Raw genomic sequence first — 23,557 nt, 5'->3', positions numbered from 1 at the left:
CGACTCAATTTAGAAAGTCCACTGCTTTCCTCTAATATTCTTCTCTGCAAAATCATCAAACCGGATCGCATTTATCTCGAAGTTAGATTTGTACACTACAGCCTAAATAATGCATTAATTCACTGCTTCTTCATTTAAAGGAAACTTTAACCGCATCCGGACGTGGAGGGACTGGGGGCTTAAGTTCTTCCAGTAATTTTCAAAATTGTAGCTAAAACAGTACAACAAATATCTTCCGTTCGACCTTTTGCATGTTTATACCCACAAAACCTTTTTGCCCCCGTAACTTTTATTTTTCTTATAGTGCCTGATTTCACTTAAGTTGTTCTATCAATTTGCACCCTTCTTTTTAGATAACAAATTATTATCAACTAATCAGCTATTGGTTGTTGTTGCTTTTATTTGTTGTTTATTCTTTGTATCGCTTCTTGAGGGAAAAGGGAATGAGAATGTCTCAAATCGTCTCATTTTCCCTCGACAGGTCACATTGTGAAGCCTGGTAGTCCAGCGAAGTTTTTTGGTGGATGTTTGAAGTCAATTATTTTTAACACAAGACTTCAAATATACAATGCAAACTTTGGAGAAAACGTTCAGTTAGGCTGCCCTACATAGCATTAAAAATTGTTATCCAATTTAACCATTGAAAATTCTTTTCCAGATGATTGCCATGCTTTTGTAAATCTTTTTTTAGAAATAAGAATTTCATGTACTTGGCAGCATAATGTTGAATTTAAAACAAATTTTTCGTAAAATTTTTTAGCTACGTTTTATCATGATGCAAGAAAAGTTAGCTTCTTTTATCTAAAGTGTTTTTTCTTTGTCTCCCTGTCTTCTTTAATCTGCCACATGGAGTATGTAATAATGGTAGATGTTGCAGTACATGAAGGATGACAAACTTTCGATTACCAAAGCAATTGCGCCTGCAGTAGCAGAAAAAAATTAAAATTTGAGACAGAACGACTAATCCTGCTCTAAACATGTTTGACTAGCACAGTAAACTTAACTCCACAATACTACACATGTTTTATATAAGAACATAGTCTATAAGAATATTAAGGCTCAAAATCGTTGAAATTAAAGAATAATTCATAATAACGCAAGGCTCAAGCTTCATCAAGAATTTAATTTTTGTTTATTCGAGTTTTTTGAAAAGCAAAACACATGCGCGCTTCACACCGTATGTTTTGAAATAGAAGTATCCTACTTAAGCGACTCGGTTACACCTTTTGCCGCTTAAGAATAATTTAAGAATATTTCAAGAAATAAAAAAGATATTTAAGAATATTGAGACTCAGCAAAAATTTGGGTATTCTTAAAAAAAGTGTGTAAAATGACTCTACTGAACAAGTCTGCAAAATGAATAAACTAAGCAAGAAAATGACAAAGCAAAATGACCTCTGAAATTCCTAGCTATTTCCCATGCCTTGTTTTGTATGTTTAGTTTGAACAGGGCCACAATTACCCATTTGTTGCTCCACAAAAGACAGTGGTCGGTGGCTAACTATATTCACCTCATTGGTGGCAACCACTGATCTCAAAAAAAGTCTTTTTTTGAGATCAGTGGTGGCAACGAAGTTTTGGGCAAAAACTACTGAAAACGAGGCAAGCCTCACATTTAACATTAAATTGGCCTAACTTGCCCATGCTGACTTTCTTTCTAACAAGAAGCCTTTAGCAGAACGAGATTTTCGATATGGTGCCAACGGAATCTGGCGAGAAAAAAGCACCTACAGTGGCCCATGATAGCGCCAATAAAGATTTTCTTTCAATATTCTGGGATTTGGTTTCGAATGATGAAGGAAAAAGGACTCACCGTGCTGCAGATCTTGTGTCTATTTTGAAAAATAAAATCCAAGAGACTGATCCCGAAAATGATGAAATGGTTTGTTTATGTATTTTGAAATTCACTGATTCTAAAACCATTTCACTACGCGGTAACTGTTGAAGCAATTGCTGTAATCATCTAGAAGTAAAAAATGTTTTCCTTCTCTTTGTATGACAGAACACCAGCTTATTAAGATGGCTTAAAAGTAGGTCTAGTTGAGGCATCTCCGCTAAATGCTTTAAAAGAATTAGGAAGAGGACATTTGTATTTCAAAAAAAGAACGTTCTTACAAAATTATGTACAAACAAAAGGATATCGTGTGAGAGCACACTTTAAACTTTTAATGCTACTGTTTATTTAGCCATATTATTGGCCGTTTACTCCAAAACTCCCTTAATCTTCCTGAATAGATATGAAACTGTAAGCTTATACAGCCTATATTTTATTTGGTTTTATATGTCATCATTTTTTTCTTTTTAGCAAATTCCTGAGGAGTTGGATTATTCTGTAAAAAGGCTTGTGAAAGGAATTGGATCAGCAAGGAAAGGGGCCAGGCAAGGTTTTGGCACAGCTCTGACAGAAATTATGCGTCACTTTGACTGTGTTCATACCGATACAATTTATAAGCTGATGGAAGATCATCTTAATGTCCAAGGATCTTTCAAAGCACAGGTACAGGAAGTTTATTTGTAGCACATTATTACTGTATTTTTTCAAGTGGATATGAAACAGTGAGCACCTTGTATTATTAATAAAACAGAAAATTAATGATTGTTATGACTTAAGGAGTTTTGTAGGAAAATTTTTCAGAAACCAGTCTTTGTAATATGAGGTGTGTGATCCTACATAATAGCTTTTGATAAAGATAATCTACTTTTCAAAGAAGTATCCTAGTCATGCCTCAGAAATGAAAGCTTGTTGAGCAAAAGATCAAAGCCTTTGTCTTTGGTTGGAATTTTATTTTGACAAATTTTATTGATAAAATAATATTGTCAGTTCTATTGGGGGCAGAGATGAAAATGTTTGAAAGTATGTTTAAGGTATTTCTACCAAAAAAGGTTTGTTTAAGTGACAGGTTTGATAGAATATACATGCTTGATTGCTGAAATTAAATATATAAAACAAATTGTTTCAATGATAGTCCATTCACATGAATACAGTCACCTAGTTGTTATCAGATTGCTTTGAGAATACTTATAAATCTCTATGAAAATATAAAAATGTTGATGTTAACAAATTTGTGAAAAGATTTTACCATAGAAGCCCTCAGTTTTGTTCTTGGTTTCCAATTTATTTCCATAGTTGTATTAAAGAAGCTGGAAAATGGCTTTGAAAAAAACATTTCAGAATTCATTATAAGGTTCCGAAAGAACAAGATTGAATATATATACCCAGTTGTGGTTGAACATGTACCCAGTAAAGAAATTAGATATATATATTTTTTCCTTCCTAGAAATGCAAATTTTCTAATCTAGCAAGAGATGTTAGACATTTTTCAGTGTAATTTTCAGAGAGAAGCAAAGCCCTAATTATTATCTTGTTTGTAGGAGGAAAGGGATGCATTCATTGGTAGAACACTTTGCCTAGCTGCTATGATCCAGTCTCAAAACCCAACAATGGTAGGATGCATTAGGATTAAACTTTCTTCTTTAATATAGAAATAGCCAAGTCAAGTGCAGAAATGGCCTTAATATTAACATGGTGTTAGGTACTGAGGTACAGAATTATCACTAAAGTTAACAAAAGTTGGAATTTGGACATACAGAATACAGAGAGTTATCTTAATAAACTAATGAAAGAAGTAGATAAATGAAAACAGTTGAGGTTACGACCTTTTGTAAGATGATTGAGTACTGTATACAGATAGACTGTTCAATAAAAAACATATTTGATTATTTTACTGGTCATGTATAATTTTTTCAGGGATCAGATATGGCATACAGGCCTTGAGTTTGCTACTCCTGCATCATGCCAGATGCTGGATACTAAAAATCAAGACCTGAATAGAGTTTTAAAGTGATCATGTCACAAATATATATATTTTTTAGAATTTTCGAATTTTAACTACATATAATAAAAGAACACCATGAAATACTCCCATATATGCAAAATCAGTTAAATTTGTCAAAAGTTGGGTTAGCTTTGGCCAAAAAAAGATTTGAAGTTTGCTTAGCATTCCTGTTATTTTGGCTCAGTTCATAAAGTTATAAACTGAGACCAAATTACAAAGGTTTGATGGGGCCAGAGCTTGTGCTCATCTGTCCATATCTCAGCCAGTTTGTAATACCTTAAAGTGATTTTGCAGATTTAGAGGTATTTCATGATCAAGTTATGGGAACAAATTTAAAAATTCTGACTTTAAAATTTGTGACAACGTCACTTGACCACTTTTATATTTTAAAGAGATCTCAGATGTTTAATTTTGTTTGAATATTTGTCTCAGTCTTTCTTTAACCATATTGATTAACATATTGATAAGTTCCGTCATTCAAAATGATTATTATTATGATTATTGAAAATGATCTCTTATTGCCAGGATAACTATCAAGAATTCTTAAGTAAAACAGTTAAAATTCTGATGGATATGATGAAGAAGAAAACTTATCTTTTGGAGCTTTGTACAAAGTTGGTTATAGACACACTAGAGAAGGTATTTCTTTTGAATCTTCTAATTTTGTTTTTTTATTCACTCACATTTATATTTTTACTTACAAATGAAAATATGAATGTCTATCTAATATGATCTAGTATCGTTCAGCAACAGGCATGAAGCAAAGTTTGTTTACTTCAGCCAACCAGCCCATCTAATTATTTGATAATTAGAGTTATTTCATTTCATTTGCCTTTTTTTGAATTCATATGACCTGCATTATATTAATATGCAGCTGAAGTTTTTCTCTATATTTCAGATTGATGAAACTTCTTTTACCGAAACTGTTTTCCCAATCCTGGAAGATTATTTAACAGAAGGATGGAAGAAATCTACACCAGAGTCTTTGTGCATTTTGCTTGCAATTAATAGATGTTTCAAGGTATTTTTTTTATTAATAAACTTGATTGCTAAGTGTTAAGGAATGTTAATATTTTTAATAGATTGCTTAATGTTACCCATAGCATTAATTTGCATAATTGTTATTTTAATATTTAGTTGCTATATATTTCTTCAATTTTCTAAATTGATATAGTAAAAATGCTTAGTGGAAAATATAGCACTGTTTACTACTGGTTCTTTACTTCCAAATTTGCTAAACTAGTTAACAATTAACTGCTAAAATTTTTAAACGTCCAAGAAAGGAAAGCTTTGGCTTATCAAAATTTTGTGCCCTTCTAAGTTAAGCCTCAGTGTTGTGCAATATGAATCAATTTATGTTTCAAGGATTTTTAGAAAGCATCTTTTCCATTTCTTGCTTTGCTGATTGCATTATTTTGAGTTTTGTAAACTGATGAAATTCAAGGAAGCTGCAGATTCATTGCTGAAAGATCACTGGAAGTGCTCAAACATCTTTGAAGAAGAAAATTTGAAAAAAGTGGGCAAAATCTTAATGGTACGTCTTTAAAAGAAAACTTTAGTTTTTTATTTCCCATGTCACGAAGGCCTAGAAATGTAAAAAATATTTTACTATACATAAGAAGCATTTATTTAACATCCATTTTGGTATAAGCTCCTGGTAGTGTTAGCCATTTGTCCATGTTTTATACACAAAGGAATTTTGGGTGAAAATATTTTAGTTTTTTAGTATATTTTAGTATAGTTAGGCTTACTGGGTAATTTCTCATTTGTTTTACACTAAAGGACTGGATTGCAAAAAAGGAAACTCAAAGTCTTGTGAAAATTACTCATTTTTTCTACTGCATAAAGTCTTATTCCTTTGAAATGATGTAGAGATTAGCAAAATTAAGCATTTATCCAGTTGTAACATCTTAGCTTATTCAAATTGTTTTTGAATTGACATGATGCATTTTATTTTTTAGGAATCTACTATCAATGCACACCCAAGAATGCACATTGTTTGGAAGGAAGTTCTTCCCTGCTTATTAAGCAATGATGAAACTCTGAAATCTTTTTGGCAAATTGTAGTTGAAGGTAATTATGAAGTCTGATGACTGCCATTGTGTCATTTGATACAGCATCACATTGTTTTCATGAAGCAGCTTGCAAACTGCTAAGCAAAATGTGTCACTTTCCTTTGAAATGTGGAGCTGACTAGCATCTTTTAGAAGCGTGTTAAATCATCTTTTTGAAATATTTTCTATTTGCCTAGGTCAACTGATGAAATCATCCCACGAAAGAAAATTTCTAGCTTTCAGTCTATTGGAAGAACTTTTCTCAAAAGTCACAGAAACACAAGTAGGCACTGATGACATAGATGTTTGTCAGTTTTTTTGTTCTGTGCAATTAACCTCTTTTAATAAGCTTGATGTTTTCAACAGCTATCATATGAGTAACTTTATTTTCCATAACTTTTATTTGCAAAGCATCTCCTCTGCTATAAAACAGCACCTTATCAATTTAGCATTTTTGCAGATATATGTGTTTAACTGCTACTGACAACTCTTTTGTTGTTAAAAATTTTGTTAGTTGTTTGACCTTAAAAGATTGTGGCTGTGAGAGTCATTCGTCCAATATTTCAATTAATTTACCCGCCATGTTTTTATATAGGTTGAAACTGTAGTGTCAGAGGCATTGCTGAAATCAGTAATGAATGGTTCAAGCTCCGACAAAAACTACCTTTGGTCTGCTTCCAGGAAACTGGTAAGTCACATGCCTTTTATGGCCTCTTTCATATGCTCTGGGTAGGCCCTGGACAAGATAAGCTCTGGATACCGTTTAGGTAATATTACCAGAAAAAATATACCGTAAATCCTCGAATAAACCCCCACGCTCGAATAAGCCCTCATCTAAAAAATAATTCTTGCAACTAAGCCCCCCCATGGGGGCTTATTCGAGGGAAGCATAGTTGCAAAATAATATCTTATTTCAAAGAAGCTTTCACCGGACAATAGCTATACAGTATTACTTACTTTGACTGGAGACCAATAAGCAAACAAGCGACTAAACTTTGAAATAGGCCCTCTCGAATACGCTCTCCCTTCGAATAACCCCCCACCCAAAAATTCATTTTTTCAAATAGGCTCCCGGGGGCTTATTCGAAGATTCACGGTATGTAAGGTTCAGATTGCCATTCAATGGAAAGTCTTACATCCTGCTTTGTATTTGCAGAACCAAGTTAATTGTTACATTTAGAAAAGCTAAATCTGCTTTTAGAATAAATTATTCAATTTCAAGCCTATATGACCAAGATCTCTTTTCGAAAGAATTAAAGTTAACAATAACTCTTTAAAAAATGGTGTGTATTTTTCTTTTAGTTGTCATCGATACCTTCACAAGTCAGCAAGAATTCTAACCAAGGTGTATCGTTAGCAGTTATTCGTCAAATAATCTTCAGGTACCAGACATTATACATTTTAAGCAATAAGACGACAATATTGATGTTAAGAGCCATATTTATTCAGTTTAATGTTATTATTTGAATCTATTTATTTGCTTTAGCAATTTTTGGTTTTTTTTACCTTAATAATATTTGATTTTTAGGTCAAAAACGATTGTATTTGACTCGCTGACAAAATCGAAAGCAATTGAAAATCTGATAGGCAAGGTAAGGAATTTTGGTAACCTCTTCAAAAATTTAGAACAAGTATTTAGTCATGTTTTTTAGTGGACATTTTAATCTATGATTTCTGTTTTGTTTGCAGTTGGATTCCTCCGGTATTCTTAGCTTTATTTCCTGGTTAAAGCTGATTTTTACTCAAGGCAGTATCGAGGAGATAAAGACAGATGAAGACGAGTATGACGATTTATTTTTCTCTTTATAAAATATGACATTTTAGGCACAAATATGGGTTATTATTCCTTACTACCAATGCATTGTGTGAGAGTATTTATTGTCTGGCTGGACGCATATTGCCCTCCAAGTTTTATTCAACTAACTTTGTCATGTTGCTGAATTTTGAAAGGTGAAAAGTTTTACAGCAGAGGAATTATCTCGCTATTGTATCGGCATATCAAGATTATTTTTATTCCTAGTTACTTTGTTCTATCACTGGTATAGTTTACGTCACAGTTATGGCCTGTGATGCAGGTTTCCACAGGAATTAAAGATTATCACTTCTTTCTTATTCATTTCAAGGGATGATGAGGACACTCGGTTGCAAATTAGGAAGTGGGCCGCCTCGCAGGTGATTCTTAGAAATACTTCATTTCATTACCTAGATACTTTCACGTCTTTCGCAAAAATCGCAGGTCATTTTATTATCATCAGATATTGATCTTTGTTGTCAATAGTTCTTTAAGCGTTTGTGAATGACGTAGTCAGACAGCTGTTCAGCTGGTGTTTCAACTATTATATTTTATGTTGTATAAATCGATTCTAGTGACAAACATCCCATTCAGAAATGCCTTTAAATACATTTTGAACTACATAGTCTCCGTTTTAAGAAACGCTCTTCCAATTTTAGTGCATAACAATGTCAACCAATAATTTTGAATTCGACTTTGCATGTTACAGCCTTGCTTTTTGGCTGAAAATTTCGGCGTAGAAATATCACATCAAATGCAAATATGTAATATCAAATAACAATTTTTGCAATTTTTATTGCCTTCTTGTCAATTTTCTGACATAAACGTGCTTAGCTAAATCCAGTGATTTGTATCCCTGGGCAAGAGAACTGGTAGCTAGAGATCGACACTTTGGAGACACGTCCAGAAATTACCTACTAGTACATTTTACATATACTGTTAAACATCGATTTACAATTTTATAATTCAGAAACTGCTTTGCTTTCTAGCTGTTGATAGTTTTACGTAACTCCTCCTTGAAAAGAGACGAACCATGGGTATTAGACATTGCTAAGTTCTTGTTTTTCCATGGTCATTTTCGCGCAGTCAAAAACAAAAAGGGCAAAGGAGAGGTGAGCATATCGTCAGTTAGTCGGACAGTTTCTAAGCGATGCCTCTTTGAAATTGGCTTAATTGTGATGTGTTTGAATTTTCTTTACTGGTTAGGGTTAAACTGGCAATCAGTTATACTTAGTATATACAGCATGAATATTTACACAAAATTGAGTTAACTTGCATCATTATAAATGCACCTTTTGTCTAATCAAAATCATAGCTATTTGTAAATCTTGATAGATTCAAAAGTTTCTACCAGGAAACCTGGTCTTTTCAAGCCTCCAGGTTTTCAGTAAACCAATGATGGAGCAAAAAGTCATTTACTCTTTCAATGCAATTAACTCTTTTATCTAGAATATTTGTATACATAAGCTATTACAGAATTAACATCCCCCATCGTAGTAGGGAGCCTTTCTCTCATAATGAGTATTGTTTATCCTCTCTTGTTTTAGCTCTACCGTGTGGTTGATCCAGCTTTAGAAGACTCTGTTATTGGTTTGTGCAAAGAACGTTTTCTTGGTGCTCTTGGGGAGCTTTCCACGACCCATCAATCAACCAAAGGTGCTTTATTATACAAAAGCAAATAGTTTTATTACTTCAAAAGATGTTTTTGTAGAGGTCACATCAAAAGAGGTCATTTGATGAAATTTTGTATGCAGATCTCCTCTACTACAGAGTAATACACTTCAGCAATGTATTTGCATAAGTTATTCAGTATTTCTTTTTGGATAATTATGCTTTTGTTTTCAGAGAGCAAATCTGGTAAACATGCTGTCAACTCTATACCTGGTATTCTAGCAAATGGAGATTTCTATGCTTATCATCTGGTGCAGTTTTCGCAGGTAATCCTTGGCACGTTGATTGATTCCAGCCAGTTTTTTGCTCCAGCCTTGGTATCACAACTTTCGTCTGCGACGCCAATCTTATCTTAAGTCTTTCTAAACTTTGTGTTTTCAGCCTTGGCATAGTTTTTTCATTCTCTATTTTCAATCACTTTGATCATTCACTCATTTCCTGGAATATTCCTGTCATTTCTTCTTATTTAATTCGTTTCTGTCATTGGCAAGGGGCTCTCCTATTAAAGTTTTATCTCCAATCGATTTCGCCTTCCTATATCCAGTATTGTTGCATTTTTGTCTTTGTAAATGTACAGAGTTGCTGTGGCATTTTGCGGTGGTTAAATTTCCTTTCATTGAATCCTGTCAACTGTTTCCAATAAACAGTTACCAGCCCCTAAGTTACCAATGAAGCTTTATGTACTCGATTTTATATACCCTGAAAGTTCTCCTGTATTCATTTCTCCAGGAATTATTGAAGGACAGTAAATACATTGTGCTAATTAAAGAATGGACCCCAGAAGTGAGTACAAACGCCTGTTAATCGCTTTAGTTTCTGTTACATCTTTAGCATTTTATAGAAGTGTCGATCAATTGGTAAAAGAATTTTAATGTTTATACAATACACCTCTGTTACTTCAGACTACCGATTTTTATTCTATTTCGTATTTTTGCAGCTTTTTGTTGCCTTGCTGTTAATAAGATTCATTCTCACTCTTTTAAAAGTTGAAATATTTTGTATTTCATTCTCATACATTTTCAATAAGACTAATTTTTAATGCGTGGCATTTGAGTTTTTTAATTAAATAATTTTCTTTTCAAGGCAAAGGAAACTTTTAAGGAGGCTTTGGGCATGATAGAAGAGATCAGAGAAAAGGTATTATACATTATATGTTATGTATTTTTGTATTGTCCAATTCCATTACAATATTGCATGCAAAACTGTTGAGTCGTGAAATCTTTGTTTTTAAGCCCAGACATTTGTAGCTCGACGGGTCTTGTATTGTAGCTGCGATCAATACGTCATTGGGGTTGCATTTGAAGCAGGAAAGCCTGTTTTATTTATGTGTTTGAATCTGCTTGTTTTGGTAAAAATGAAGCAGTTGCAAGATTACACTTGACAGTACCCGTATACATGTTGCTTTCTCTCTTTTTGCCTTAACCATCATGTGTAGCCTTTAGTCATATAACAGTTTATATTAAACGATATATCTGTTATTTACCCAAACGAACTTGTCTCTGATTTACTTCAGTTACAATAATCCATCAGCCTGTTAAAAAACGTTTGAATTTGAAAATACGGCTTGTTTGTTTTCTCAGGTTTCCCGAGACACTGTGATGTCAGAAGACAGGGCCTTTGAACTCCTCTTTTTGCACAGTTGCCTGCAAATGTTTCATAACACTAACGAAGCTGCAGATGTTATCCAGGTCGGAATGAGATTATTTCCTCTAACGAGAATGACATGAATGTTTAATTAGGCAATGCCTGACTTTGAGCAGCAGGATGCACCCAATTATATGTTTTTATTATCATTAGTAACTATAGTTAGTTCAAATCCGCTTGAAACGAAAATAAATTAGTTAGTTTTTACAGAAGTGTTCTAATTACTTTAAATGATGTCTTGATTTGCTGCACGCATCTCATTGAAATCAAAAAGCCATTATTACTTGCAAATAACAGTACCATTCATTAAAACGGTTTCCCGCAATTTTCAGTACGTTCTACCATTATACTACACCAGTTGCCGTGCACATGCTTTTTGCGTGTTCAGTCCAAAGATTATACAAAGAAGTAATTTATGCAACATGGTAATTTATGCAACAAAATAATTTATGCGACGTAGTAATTTATGCAATTTATGCAGAAAAGTTTATTGCAACGTGCTGATTTACTTTTAGGAGTTGATTCAATGCTACAAAAAATTAAAGGAGAAAAAGAAGAAAAAATCCAGTGAAGGTTTACTGATTCATAGTTTTTTGTTGGCTTGCAAAAATAATGAGATAATTTTTATTTCTTTTTATTCTCGCGAAAGATCACATTTTATTCTATTAACGACTTGATTCTGTTTTTCCTCTCGTTTCAAACCTATGAATTTCAATGGAACTGGCTAGAAGCATTTTACCCTGAAATACGTCATAAAAATTCAGTATTATTTTCCCAGCTCTTTTGTAAGTTAGGTTATAAAAAAGACGAATGTTATAATTTTTTCAAACGAGAGAATAAAAAAAATAGATTTTGAAAGATGTTTAAGTCTGTTAAATGGGTCATCAAGGCTTCTGTTGAACCATGTTTTATACTGCACTGTCTTCTTATCAAGACATTTATTTGACTTTATCTTCTAAATGCCTACGTTGTTGTCATGTTGCTCCCACTGTGCTTGTTAAAAGGCAACGGACAGATACTAGAGTGGCCTGAGCAATCTCTCAGTGATAATTGGCCAATCAATAAACGTGTGAGTGGTATAAAGCTTATTGATTGGTCAGTTTTAATTGACAAATGGCTTAAGCCATTTAGGTATCTGTTATTGCCTTTAATATCCATGGTACTTTTCTTGTTGCAGAACCTCACTGGTCTGAAGTTCTTACTGAAATTCTATTGAGTTTTTTGGCACAATCATCCCATATGATGCGGCAGATTGTTAACCTCGTCTTCACAATGATGCTTCCACATATTACCAACAATGCATTTCAACTTATCATGGAGGTTAGTATCAACAATGTCGATAGACTTCAGTTCAAGGATGACTTAGGCCTGTTGCAGGCCTGTTGTGGGCCTGATGACTTAGGCCTGTTGCAGCGAAAACAAGTCGAATGTTTATAAATAAAAATAGAAGTTTCAATTGAAAGCCACACGTTTTTATCTGTTCTCTTTTGACACGTGTGGAGAATCTTCCTCTCAGCTTGTAACAATGTTGTTGAATATTCTGATATTATTGATAAACCTGAGCCTGAAAACAATTGGTAAACCTGAGCCGGAAAGAATAGACAAAAGTGCAATCCTGTCCCAAAATCTTCAGCCGAAAATGGGACCCTGTTGGCAGGCACATTCCCTGGCAATCAGTAAACTAATTACCCCCCCCCCCCCGGGCACAGGTAGCGTTCAATGTTTAATGCTTCTGGTGGTTTCTGCTCTAAAGCGCGGGTAAAGGCGTACACAAACTTTTTTCGTTGCTTTGTACTACTGTAATTTATGAATCGGTAAACCCCACCCAAGAGCTAAATAGCCGTGTATCTCATCTGTATGCGGTTATATATCCTGGTGACCTTCAAAATGTGATGCAACACAAGCTAAGTATCAATATGTCAATCTTTCGTAGGCCCTGCGACCGAAGAAGAATGCTGGACTTGAAATAGTAGATGAATCTGGTAACTTCCTTTAAATTTTATTTTGGTTTTAAAAGCATTTTAAAGCTTCCAGTTCTCATTGCATTGAATGAGTTAGCTCGCTGGCTCTGCTAATAAATGTCAGCTTGTTCTTTAGCTGCTTAGCTCGAGAAGCATAGATACGGTACATACATTTGTAATGGTCAATTATTGTTTGACATGACCAATTGTAAGAGGCTTCATTCAGTGTGGTATGCCCCTATTCAATCATGTAGATTTGACATATACATAAGGGATTAACGCTTGAAGTCCCCTCGAATTCATAAGCTTGAAATCCCAATTTCATTAACTCCCTTTCATTTACTTCCGTCATTGAAGAAAAAATGGCTTCCAGAATGATATGCGTTTGGTAAAATGTGATGGAATGGCCAAATGCTGATTTAGTACTTGTTTATTCTACTTCAAATTATATTTTGTACTTGATTTTGATTGTTGCATTTTCTTTTTCTTAGAAGACGAAATGGAAGCTGCTGAAAATGGAGATCATGAGACTGATGTAATTATCTTTCGTTCAAACACACTTTTTTGATATTTTAACCATGATAAAAAATAACATATTGCTTTGTTAGTGATAAATCTTTGATAAATTTTATCCAGCTTTTGCCTGCTTTTGCAGAGCGAGGAAGACGAAGATTCTGATGATGACTCAGAATCTGAAGAGGAAAATAACAAAGACGAGATCGATGAGGCCTTTAAAAATGAAGTCAAAGTCGCCTTAGGGGATGCTGCTATTGATGAGGAGGTGAACTCTGATTTAAAATTGCTATATTTGTATTGTCTTTTTAGTTATATCCTCCTTGAGAAAAATGACTCATTTTAAATGAGTTGAGCATTGTATTTGCCTGCCATAAGCCTTTTTAGTTTTACTATCTGTCTTTTTTGTCGGCTATTATCACCGCAACTCAATGCAGCTCTACCACGAAAGAATACAAATGCATTCTATTGCTCATAAGACGATGTATTGACACAGAACCAATATTTCTAAATACTGTATTCTTTATTAAAGAGTGACAAGGAGGAGAGTGAAAGCGAAGACAGTGATGTCGATATGGACACTGTAGACCCGAAAGTTCTTGATTCGATGGATAAAGCCCTGGCAGCGGCATTTAAAACTCGAATGCAATCAAGAAGTGGCAAGAAAAAACAGAACGGTGAGCTAACTGTACCTCCTTTAGACATTCTCATAAGAACTTATCTCACGTCATGTTTTTGTATTAGGCCTCTTTCCCAATGATAGGCCTTAGAGGGTGCTCAAAGTCAAAAATATTTTGTTTTTTATTTGGAAAACTTTCTTTTGTTTGTACCTGTTTATCGACTTGAAATAAAGTACCTCACTGGTCAGGAAATCTTATCAAAACTTTTTTAAGCTTTATTTTGTGCACAATTTTTAATGTCATATTTTTGGTGTGCTATTTTGCTCGATGTATATGTATTTATTCTATGAAAATCTTTACCGGTCTGTCAAAATGTGCTTGATGTCGTACGCGTACGTACACGTAAGCTGTACACGCTTTTAGTGTCAAGAACAGGACAGTTCTATTTTGCTGCTCCTAACTTCACGCAATTCAATCACCAGGCAAAAGCGTTTGTATTTATTCTATATGTAATTCTCATTTGTAGAGGAGAAGAAGACAATAGTACACTTTCGATTAAGGTAGATATTGCCAAGCAAACTTTGATTTAATCTGTTATTGCTCAACTTTATAGAAGTAATGAACGAGTCTATTGACGTCAAGAATAGTTTTCGTGTTCCTATTTCTAGTTCTTGTTTAATGTTTATTGTTAATAAATGCATCAGTATTACCGCAACAATTCAGCGATACAAAGATATATTAAGCTGAACGCTACTCGTAACCCAATACATTTTTCTTTATCATACGTTCAACTAGGTTTACTAATTCGTGCTGACATATCATTTGTTTGTATAAACGAGTAATTGAAATTTTGGCTGGTTATCAATGATTGGCTTTCTTTCTACTTCATATTATCCTACACTAAATCATTATTGTTCAAAATTTGCGTCACAGTAAAATAATGAAACTACAAAATTCTTTTTCTAGAGTTTTGGATATTGCCGAACTAATTGTGAAAAAAGAGCCAAAAAGTCCGTTTATTTTGGTATGATATCTAAAGCTTATTTTGTGATGTATTTCATATTTAAGTGTTCTTAGCTAAGGCTTTTGATAGATGTTTAACAAGCCCTGTTTTGCTAAACATTCTTTCCATTTATTTGGTTTTCCGTGATTAACGTTAATTGTGACGTGGTTATGGAACTCTCCTCTTTAATACTTCATCTCATCTTATTTGATGCAGCAATTTTCTTCTTTTCATAGGAAATGATTGAACCACTTCTGGAAATAATCAAAGTGTCTTTGATGTATAAAGAAGAAAAAGAGCTGCATGACCGAGCTCAGGGAATCTTAAAAAACAGAATTTGTCATGCTCGAGAGGTTGTTAACTCTGTCAATCTATCCAAGATTAGATTGTTTCTGTTGATTTTGTTTCGCTTTTTATTGTGCTTTAGGCAAGAGTTTCGCAATGCTAGCAGCTTTTCTACAAACAAAATCTGTTGTATTGCATTTATATCGTGTACACGTTCAAATAGTGCTAACTCAGAGCGATATAGGACAATAATTGATCTCTGATAGGCTTTTTAACTTACTATAAGGTGTAATGGGTAGGAGATCTTCTTCCGCAACCATCAAGATTTGTCAATTTGTAACTTGAGTGCTCAATAAATTTTCTTGCACCAGAAAGCTTTTAGCAATAACTTTAACAGTATTGGTATCATGTTGCGTTGTAACTCTCATGTAAACTTTGTGTAAAAGATTGCATTTTCTCTGTACAATTTCAGATTTTATTTTTCAGATTCCAAATGGTAATGATGTGAACAAAGAGGAAGTTCATACGAAGATCGAGAAACTGCTGGAATTAGCCCAGAATGGTTTGTATCTTTATTATTAAAAAACAGATCTGAACGTTCAAGGTCTGAAATGCTGTAAAAATATTCATGAAGGTAAAACTTTGTTGCCATTCATAAGCAAATGATATCGGTCATAATAAAATGAAATCAGATACGACTTTTGAATTTCAGACCTTAACCTAATAAACTGTTTTCTTTCAACAGCCTCCTCGGTTCAAATGGTCGACTTGATTACCAATTCATGCATGTACCTGGTGAGTCACTTAGCTGTAAAGTTGTCTCTTTTTAACAAATGTCCGTCTCAGTACCAATTTTGGCACATCTTATTGGTGGCTGGCAATCTGTCGCTTGTACATAGGCTTACGTAGATGTTTTTGTTTTTTTAGGGAGGGCAGACCGAGGATATTCTGCCCCATTCTGTTGTCACAAAATATATGTAACACAAGCCAAAAATACATTGAGGACATAATGGCTTGTATTAACCGCACCTGTGTGGAAATCTCAACATACTTTAATATGATTTCATTTAATGCTAAGAAATTCAGCGTGCAACTGAAATAGTTACTGGAGAAATGACCTTTAGACGCAATTTTGAAATGCCCGTTCACAATCTGCAGTGTTGTTTTATTTCTGTGACGTGTTGTTTAATTTTTGATAAGGTATTCTCTAGAAATTTTTGCTGTTGATTTTCGTTGATAAAGTCTTAGTATAAAGAACCCTTTATCTTTTCTAGATAAGAGTGTTGCGTGGCAAGGAAGACATGAAGGAGCCGTCTCCATTGAAAACCAGAAAACAGAGACAGAAAGATGACGAAAATAAGGACAAAGAGTCAACAAATCCTGTAAGTCTCTTCACAGCCTAGACATAACCAGATGTTTTCAGAATGAATATCGCTACTAAGTTTATTTCTCAGCAAAAGCTTAAAATTAAAGACATATTGGAGCATAATAAAAAGAACAAAACATGGCTCGCCCTTCTCTAGCTGATGATTCAAAACTTTCCCAATCTTCCTTGAAGGGTTTGCTGACGACAAGGCGTAGTATGGGCGTGGTGGCTGTAATCCTTTCACTAACCTTTCTACCGTTTTTTGCTCTAAGACTGCCTATTTTTCTTGACTCTGGAAAAGTATCTACTTTATTTAATTCAGCATAAAAATAAGTATCTACTTTATATGGTTCTTTAAGATATCTTGATGTTTTAAATAGCATGGCACATTGGACTGTAAAAGAGTCGTGCGAATGTTTGAGGGTGCTTTAGAAGATTTCATGACACGAAGGTCAGTATTAAATCTCATAATCTCCTTGATTTTCGTACTTGATATAGACGAGATTATTCTTTCCAATTGAATTCTGGAGTTGTATAAAACATGACGCTTTTTGTGTTCTAGATGTTAACATTTTTACAATTTCATGTAGAGGAGAATCAATATTTGTTTTCATGTCTATAATTTTCAAATACACTAAGAAGATTGTTAACTCTTTTCTACCTTAGATCGGTAACAGCTCCTTGCGTTTTGAAAAACAGATAAAACAGGCCCTTACAAATTGTTTCTTCGCCGTGAATCCACCCATTGTTTACGGTACCAAAAAGGCCCTTCCCTCCATTCAAAAGGATTGCGTTCCTACCTCACAAAAGAGTTTCGTTGTATATGAATTTACGTGCCAGTGTGATTCTGGCTACGTAGGACGCACTACCCAAAGATTGGAGAATAGAATAAAACAGCATGTTCCGTCTAGTATTAGAAACAAAACCCATCCCCAAAGAGAACAGCCACTTCGGGTCTTGCAGATCTAAAAGTACAACTAAAACCTGCGATTCTGCTATCGGGCAGCATTTACTGGAAAACCCAGATTGTGCACAACTGGGTAAATATATTTCCTAGCGTAGACTTTTTGAACTGTCTGACGTTTTAAACTCTGAAGAGTGTCAGACGAAAAGCTTCAGCTCACTCAAATGTTTGCTTCTTTCAAAGTTATTTTCAAGTTTTGTACCACCAAAAGATTCGTTTCTAGCTATAAACCTTTAGATATGTTTGATGGCTAAGTTATTTTAAAGCAGCTTTTCAATCTATATTCGTTAGAGGCATCATTTATGATTTTTGAGATCGATCAAGCAACATAATGAATATTTTATAAGTCAGGGTTTGGTATGCAGTCTGCTGCCCTGTATTTTAGATGTATCAAAAGTTATGAATTTTATCTTTTAGGAGTTCGCAATTACATCCTGTTTTCTTCCTGGAATTCATAAAAAGATACCCGGTAAGGCTGCATTAACAGAATTGCAACTGATTCAATCCTGGCGACATTCTTATTCCAGGCATAGCTTAAACGATATCCTGCAGCAACTGCGTTTCGTTCATTTCTTTCTTAATAACAATACAATTTCTTGATAAAGACTTTACCATTGATATTTTAGCCACGATGTGGCTCTTTGTTGCTATATCTATGATTATTGTCAATTCTGACAAGCTCGAGTAAAAAATATAACCAAGTTTTCGACTGCTGTTAATTTTACTCCGTATTAAACTTGTAAACATACTGATATGATTTTTCTGCCTAGGCCATCGCATGGAAGCTTTCTCCAGTTTTACCCAAGTACATCAATAAGGCAGTGAATAACTTCAGAAAGGTTAGTTTAAATTTTTACTACACAGATCATTATTTTTTCAGACTGATATTTCCTGTACATTTTATAAAATTTAGTTTTTTGTTGTCCTGGAATTATTGAAAAGTGTGTTACCTTTGATTTGCACAAATAATTCCATGCTTCGTAGTTTAGAACTGAATGCCTTTTTTTTAAAATTTTGAAAAGTGTTCAAGTGTTCCACGTGATCAGGGAAACTTAAGATATTAAGCTGGCCTACATGATAAGATTTTTGTCGATAGACATAAGCATAAGTTATGATGCTTATTATTACAAGTCAGTTATATAATTTGCATAATCAAATTGTATCAATTCGTTGTAGGTCCAAGCTTGTGAGATGCTGCTACAACTTTTGGCAAGAAAGGTATCTTTGTATTCCTATTTGTTTACCCTGTGCTTGATTGAATAATTTTAATAATTATCTGCATTAACGCCAAAGGGGTTTTTCCTAACCATCGAGATATTAAACATATTTTTTACATTATTTTGGAAAAACCTGTCCTCAGTTTCAAAGAATGAAAAGTCTGGAGCTTAAATATCACCAGTTGTGAGCATAAATATTAATGAAAACAAATTTAGTGTTAGTATTTATCAGGTTAGCCTTTGATACTTAGTGAATGGGTCCTCAATTCAAATCATAGATGCAGATTCGCATGTTTATGAAGACATAAGTATGAAATTGTTTCATTTGGTTTTTGTAGGCAGATTTGAGACCCCTGCTCATTTTCTTGATGACTGAGCTTTGAGCTCACTTGATAAAACCTTCTGATTCTTTGATGGTTGTTATCGCGGACCTTTCCTTTCCTTGCATCAGTAGTCATTAACTGATCTTGCCAATTTTGATACATTTCGTTGAGTAACCATTTTTTGCAGACTGAATGTGCAGCAGATGACTTCGAAGGAATGAGTAACGAATTGCAGCGAGAAGTTATCCAGGTTTGCTTCGTTTATTTATTAGTCCATAAACTTTAATTAAGTTGCCTAAAGGCCAATCATTACTTTGTTCGGTGTATCATTACTCAATATTATTTCTAAATTTAGCTTGCCTTCACTGTTCTTTTCCACGAACAATAAACAAAAGCAACAGCCTCTTTTGCAGATCAACAGCAGCAGCCATCAGCAGCAGAAACGGTGTACGGGTTTCACATACGATCGCAGGTCGCGTCCGATTTGCTTACGCCAATCCTGAGTTTGCGATGAAAAGGCTGTTTGAGCCAATTTAATTGTTAAAAATAGCAATTGAGACCATGCTTGTGGCTACTTATTACCAGGCAGTTTGGCGCATTTGTCAGATTTGTTTTTCTTGAATTGAAGATGACAGCTGCTGTTGATCTGCAAAAGAGGCTGTTGCTTTTGTTTATTGTTCGTGGAAAAGAACAGTGAAGGCAAGCTAAGTTTAGAAAATAATATTGAGTTAGACAAATCCTCCAGAAACTACAATATCAAGGAGACTATTTTACTTTTTTGCGGTACCGAGACCGTAAAGGGTTTATACAAATGTTTTCATATGACTTCAAGGCTTTTTGAACAGATTTTAAATCTGGTTGCCCTCCTCGTCACGAATTCTCACCTAAAATATAGTGCTCTAGGAGAACATCTGTCAGTGATATTAGCTAGCGAGATGAGAATCATTTCCAATATTTTATTCGGGTGCTTTTGGTTCGCTTGTGAACGTTCGGAAAATAAAAAAAAACATGCGAACGCTTCAAAATTGAATACGAATTTTCGGACGCGATTGCGGAGTTCAAACAAAAGATCGCATGAATATTCTGAGTTTCGAATCAAATGAAGATGCGCCTTGAGACCGCTGTTAGATGAATAGTACATTTACCACCTTCATCTTATAAAGGAAAAAAACATTTCATGATCTTCCTCTATGATAGCTGTGTATTTTTACCAGATTAGAAGCATTTCCTCAGTCTGTATTACATAAAATTGTTCTAATCTTTTTGCTGTTTTATTTAGACATTGAAGGAAACCCTCGATGAAAAATGCACGATGAAAGCAAGGCACATCAACGAAATCGCCAAACTTCTGGACAGGTTCCTGAAGGAGAATGATGCGAAATTCAAGGTATATACTGCTTGATTCTTGCACTTATCCAGTTTTTCATTATCACAAATTTACCGGTCTACTCTCGTTTTCAATAATGGCAATTATTCCCATAATCCCTTTGCATTCAAGGTGCCAATAGACGACCAACTATCTTCCACACTGAGCGCAGCAATAGACGGACCAATAATTAGCAGATCCCCCCAGCTGGTTGCCTATTGCAAACGAATCGTTGGCGTATTGTCAGGGTAAGTTAGAATGTTCTTCGTTAAGGCTATCATATTCTCATCGCATTTGGATTCAAAAATCGGCAGCTTCTAGACAAGTGGTTAGACAAGCTAGAACCAGTGACTCTGCTGAACTTTTTTGATATTGTAGGTTTTCTTTTTCTTTGATCTAAAGGTCTATCCAAAGAGAGATATGTAAGAAATTAAGGGATAAGAGTGGTAAAAACATTTCAGGAAGTTTCTTTTTGCAAGATTGTGCTCAGTATGCCGAAGACCCTTCGTTGGAAAATATTTATTAGTATATTGTAATTGCTCATCAGGTGCCTGAATTTTTAGACTATGTTAAGTTTGTTTCTTGCTTGCATCTATACAGATGTCATTTTGTCAATTTAGAATACGCAGTCGATGATGTCATGCCTTTCATCTAGAAAAGAGATGTATAGATCCGGACGGTTCTAAGTTGCTACTCCGAGTCATAAATTATAACTCTGTATCTTTTGTCCAGGGAGCCAAAAAGCTTAGAAAAGACCAAAAAGCGAAAAATCAAACCATCGCCATCGTCCAAATTGGAATGGAAAGAAACTGCTACTGTATCACCCAAAGAAGAAGTCAAAGAGTCAATTGAAAATAATAGTGAACCGAAGAAAAAGAAGAAGAAGAAGGGCAAAGCCAAAGAGTGATAAACATGATAGCTATGTTTTATCATTTAATGCTAGTTTTTGAGCCTAAAGGAAAATTTATTAATCATATAACTTTGTTTCTGTATGCAATCAAGGGCAAAACTGAGCTTTTTAGATGCATGTCCTTCTTCAATAGATATAAGAGGTGTGTCCACTAATCTGGAACGTGACAATATATTTAGTATATTTGTAAAGCTAAAGAGATTTAAATATTATTTGGAATATTTTTGTCACAGCTCTCCTGATGGAACTTATTTCCTTTCATTGGAGATGAGAACTCCAAAATGGCGTTCGTAAATATCCTTGCTTTCGGTGAACATTGTCTGTAGGTTGGATGGCTGATCTGTTTTTTAAACTCGTCGTTCCCTTCCCTTCTTCTACAAACTTTCTGAAACAACAAGCAAATGACAGTTCCACTAATTGTAATGGATAGTTTTAGAAAGAAAGGGACCAACATTGACTTTGACTTTGTTTTGAATTTCGGCTCCTAAAATATAACGATGTATAAAACATAGGTATCCTGTCGCTGTGTACGAAGAATGCCGGTACTCTTGTGATGCTTTGTAGGTAGTTTCATAGCATCCGTTACGCCCATGGTTAGTTTTACTTCATACTCGAGTTGCTTTTTGGAATGGAAACCGTTATAAAGTTTTCAATATTGACTGATGCGATGATCTTGGAACCTTTCACGTTTTCACCCACAGCACCTGGGTACCTGGGGACCTGAGGGCAGAAACGCCGTGCCGCGAAATTTAGCTGTTTGTTGCGACAGAGATAGTTATAATTTGTTCACTTGCTTTTTGGATTTGAAATTGCTTTAATTGGAAATGGTGGTTTTATGACGTTGCTAAGTATTAGTTTAGGTGACACGATTTGTAAGATCTTTTCAGTCGCGAAGTGCATAACTCTTAGGCACATTGAAGCGCTAGAGTACGTGGTGAGGTATCTTCAAGGTAGGAGCACAGGGCTCTGGTATGCGAAGAAAAACAATGGTAAAACATACAATAGCAATACACCTTTACGAATCAAAACTTTTATTGCCACTATATCCGTTTCTTAAATCACATTATGCCACAAAGGATTGATTGTTTTCGCGAAAAGCCGTGCCAACTTCCCTTCTGGCAATGATACAATACTTCTTTGCATCGTTGACTTCGTAATGACGTTGAGTCAACATCATTTCGTGGCCGCAAGCTATAGAAATCGGTATCCTAATTACAGGAAAACGAGCATGCCTTGCATCGCTCCGATAAGTTGAGCACTCTAAACAGCAATATGATAATTAATATAATATATAAATAAATGTATATGTATATATATAGGTATATGTATGCGTTCCCCACGACCCACTACAAAGTGTACTCAATTCTTCGTACACAAAAAGGCGTGAGGTATTAATTTGTTTTTTAATCTTGACTGGTGGCTTATGGTTGATGACTGGTGGCTTATGGTTGATGACTCGTGGCTCGTAACCGATAGCTGGTAACTTATGAGTATCTTCATGAAACACAGTGACGAGAACATTTTTTCTTTCATTTGCTCTTCAGCCAAGAAAATTGTCTTTTGTCAGAACCCGTTTGATGTTTGGTCAACAATTTTCATGCAAAATTTTGTGACTGATCATTTATTTTTCACAGTCAATTTAAACAAAAATAGTTCTTGAAATTTAATTTGTGACGACGCAATGCTAGAAAGCCTGAAAAGGTGTTTGGCAATTTTTTTCTTCTATGGTTTTGCGGCCAATTTTATCTACGTCACGCTTCAAAAATGTTGGAATTCGGTGCAAAGTCCGAAAACTATAGCCGAAACGAGGTCGTGGATAGAATTGACAATTCGCAGCAAGTTTCCAAGAAAATTTCATTCATTTGATACAATTCTTGCAGCTTATCGTCACGGGAGAGTCACATGCATGCGAAAGAGGAAATTGTCCGGAAAATCAAGAATGCGTCCGATAATCGGATCAGTTGTCTCAGCTTACTCAGGCGTAAATTTCTTTTGTTTTCTGATTTTGATTGTTTCGGTTCAATGCTGCTAA

The 23,557-nt window shown here is 34.6% G+C and overlaps 2 protein-coding genes across 2 annotated transcripts in view; both read left to right on the top strand.

Moving 5' to 3' along the window:
* Positions 1-806, top strand: part of LOC135687523 (uncharacterized) — a 31,254-nt gene extending 30,448 nt beyond the window's left edge. The window contains exon 53 of the mRNA XM_065204097.2: positions 482-806. Within this exon, the coding sequence (XP_065060169.2) occupies positions 482-612 (131 nt within the window). The 3' untranslated portion in view covers positions 613-806. The remainder of the gene's footprint in view (positions 1-481) is intronic.
* Positions 807-1,607: 801 nt separating this feature from the next.
* Positions 1,608-22,951, top strand: LOC135687527 (myb-binding protein 1A). Its single transcript, XM_065204108.2, has 39 exons — positions 1,608-1,882; positions 2,306-2,497; positions 3,373-3,444; positions 4,362-4,475; positions 4,735-4,857; positions 5,281-5,370; positions 5,798-5,909; positions 6,088-6,173; positions 6,486-6,578; positions 7,193-7,272; positions 7,419-7,482; positions 7,580-7,671; positions 8,014-8,062; positions 8,672-8,794; positions 9,230-9,338; positions 9,528-9,619; positions 10,083-10,136; positions 10,437-10,490; positions 10,934-11,041; positions 11,513-11,570; positions 12,175-12,317; positions 12,931-12,979; positions 13,450-13,493; positions 13,614-13,739; positions 14,004-14,148; positions 14,618-14,651; positions 15,058-15,115; positions 15,331-15,447; positions 15,866-15,941; positions 16,125-16,174; positions 16,654-16,761; positions 17,126-17,196; positions 18,127-18,178; positions 18,480-18,548; positions 18,886-18,927; positions 19,437-19,499; positions 20,529-20,636; positions 20,748-20,863; positions 21,348-22,951. Exons 1-39 carry the CDS (start codon positions 1,694-1,696, stop codon positions 21,520-21,522), a joined length of 3,600 nt encoding a protein of 1,199 aa, XP_065060180.2. The 5' UTR covers positions 1,608-1,693; the 3' UTR covers positions 21,523-22,951.
* The last annotated feature ends 606 nt before the right edge of the window (positions 22,952-23,557 follow it).

Source organism: Rhopilema esculentum, chromosome 20, assembly GCF_057945365.1.
Source record: "Rhopilema esculentum isolate cy_ngs chromosome 20, ASM5794536v1, whole genome shotgun sequence".
NCBI classification, from domain to species: Eukaryota; Metazoa; Cnidaria; class Scyphozoa; order Rhizostomeae; family Rhizostomatidae; genus Rhopilema; species Rhopilema esculentum.
Note: the sequence above shows the minus strand (reverse complement) of the source record. Positions and strands in the feature narration are given on the sequence as shown.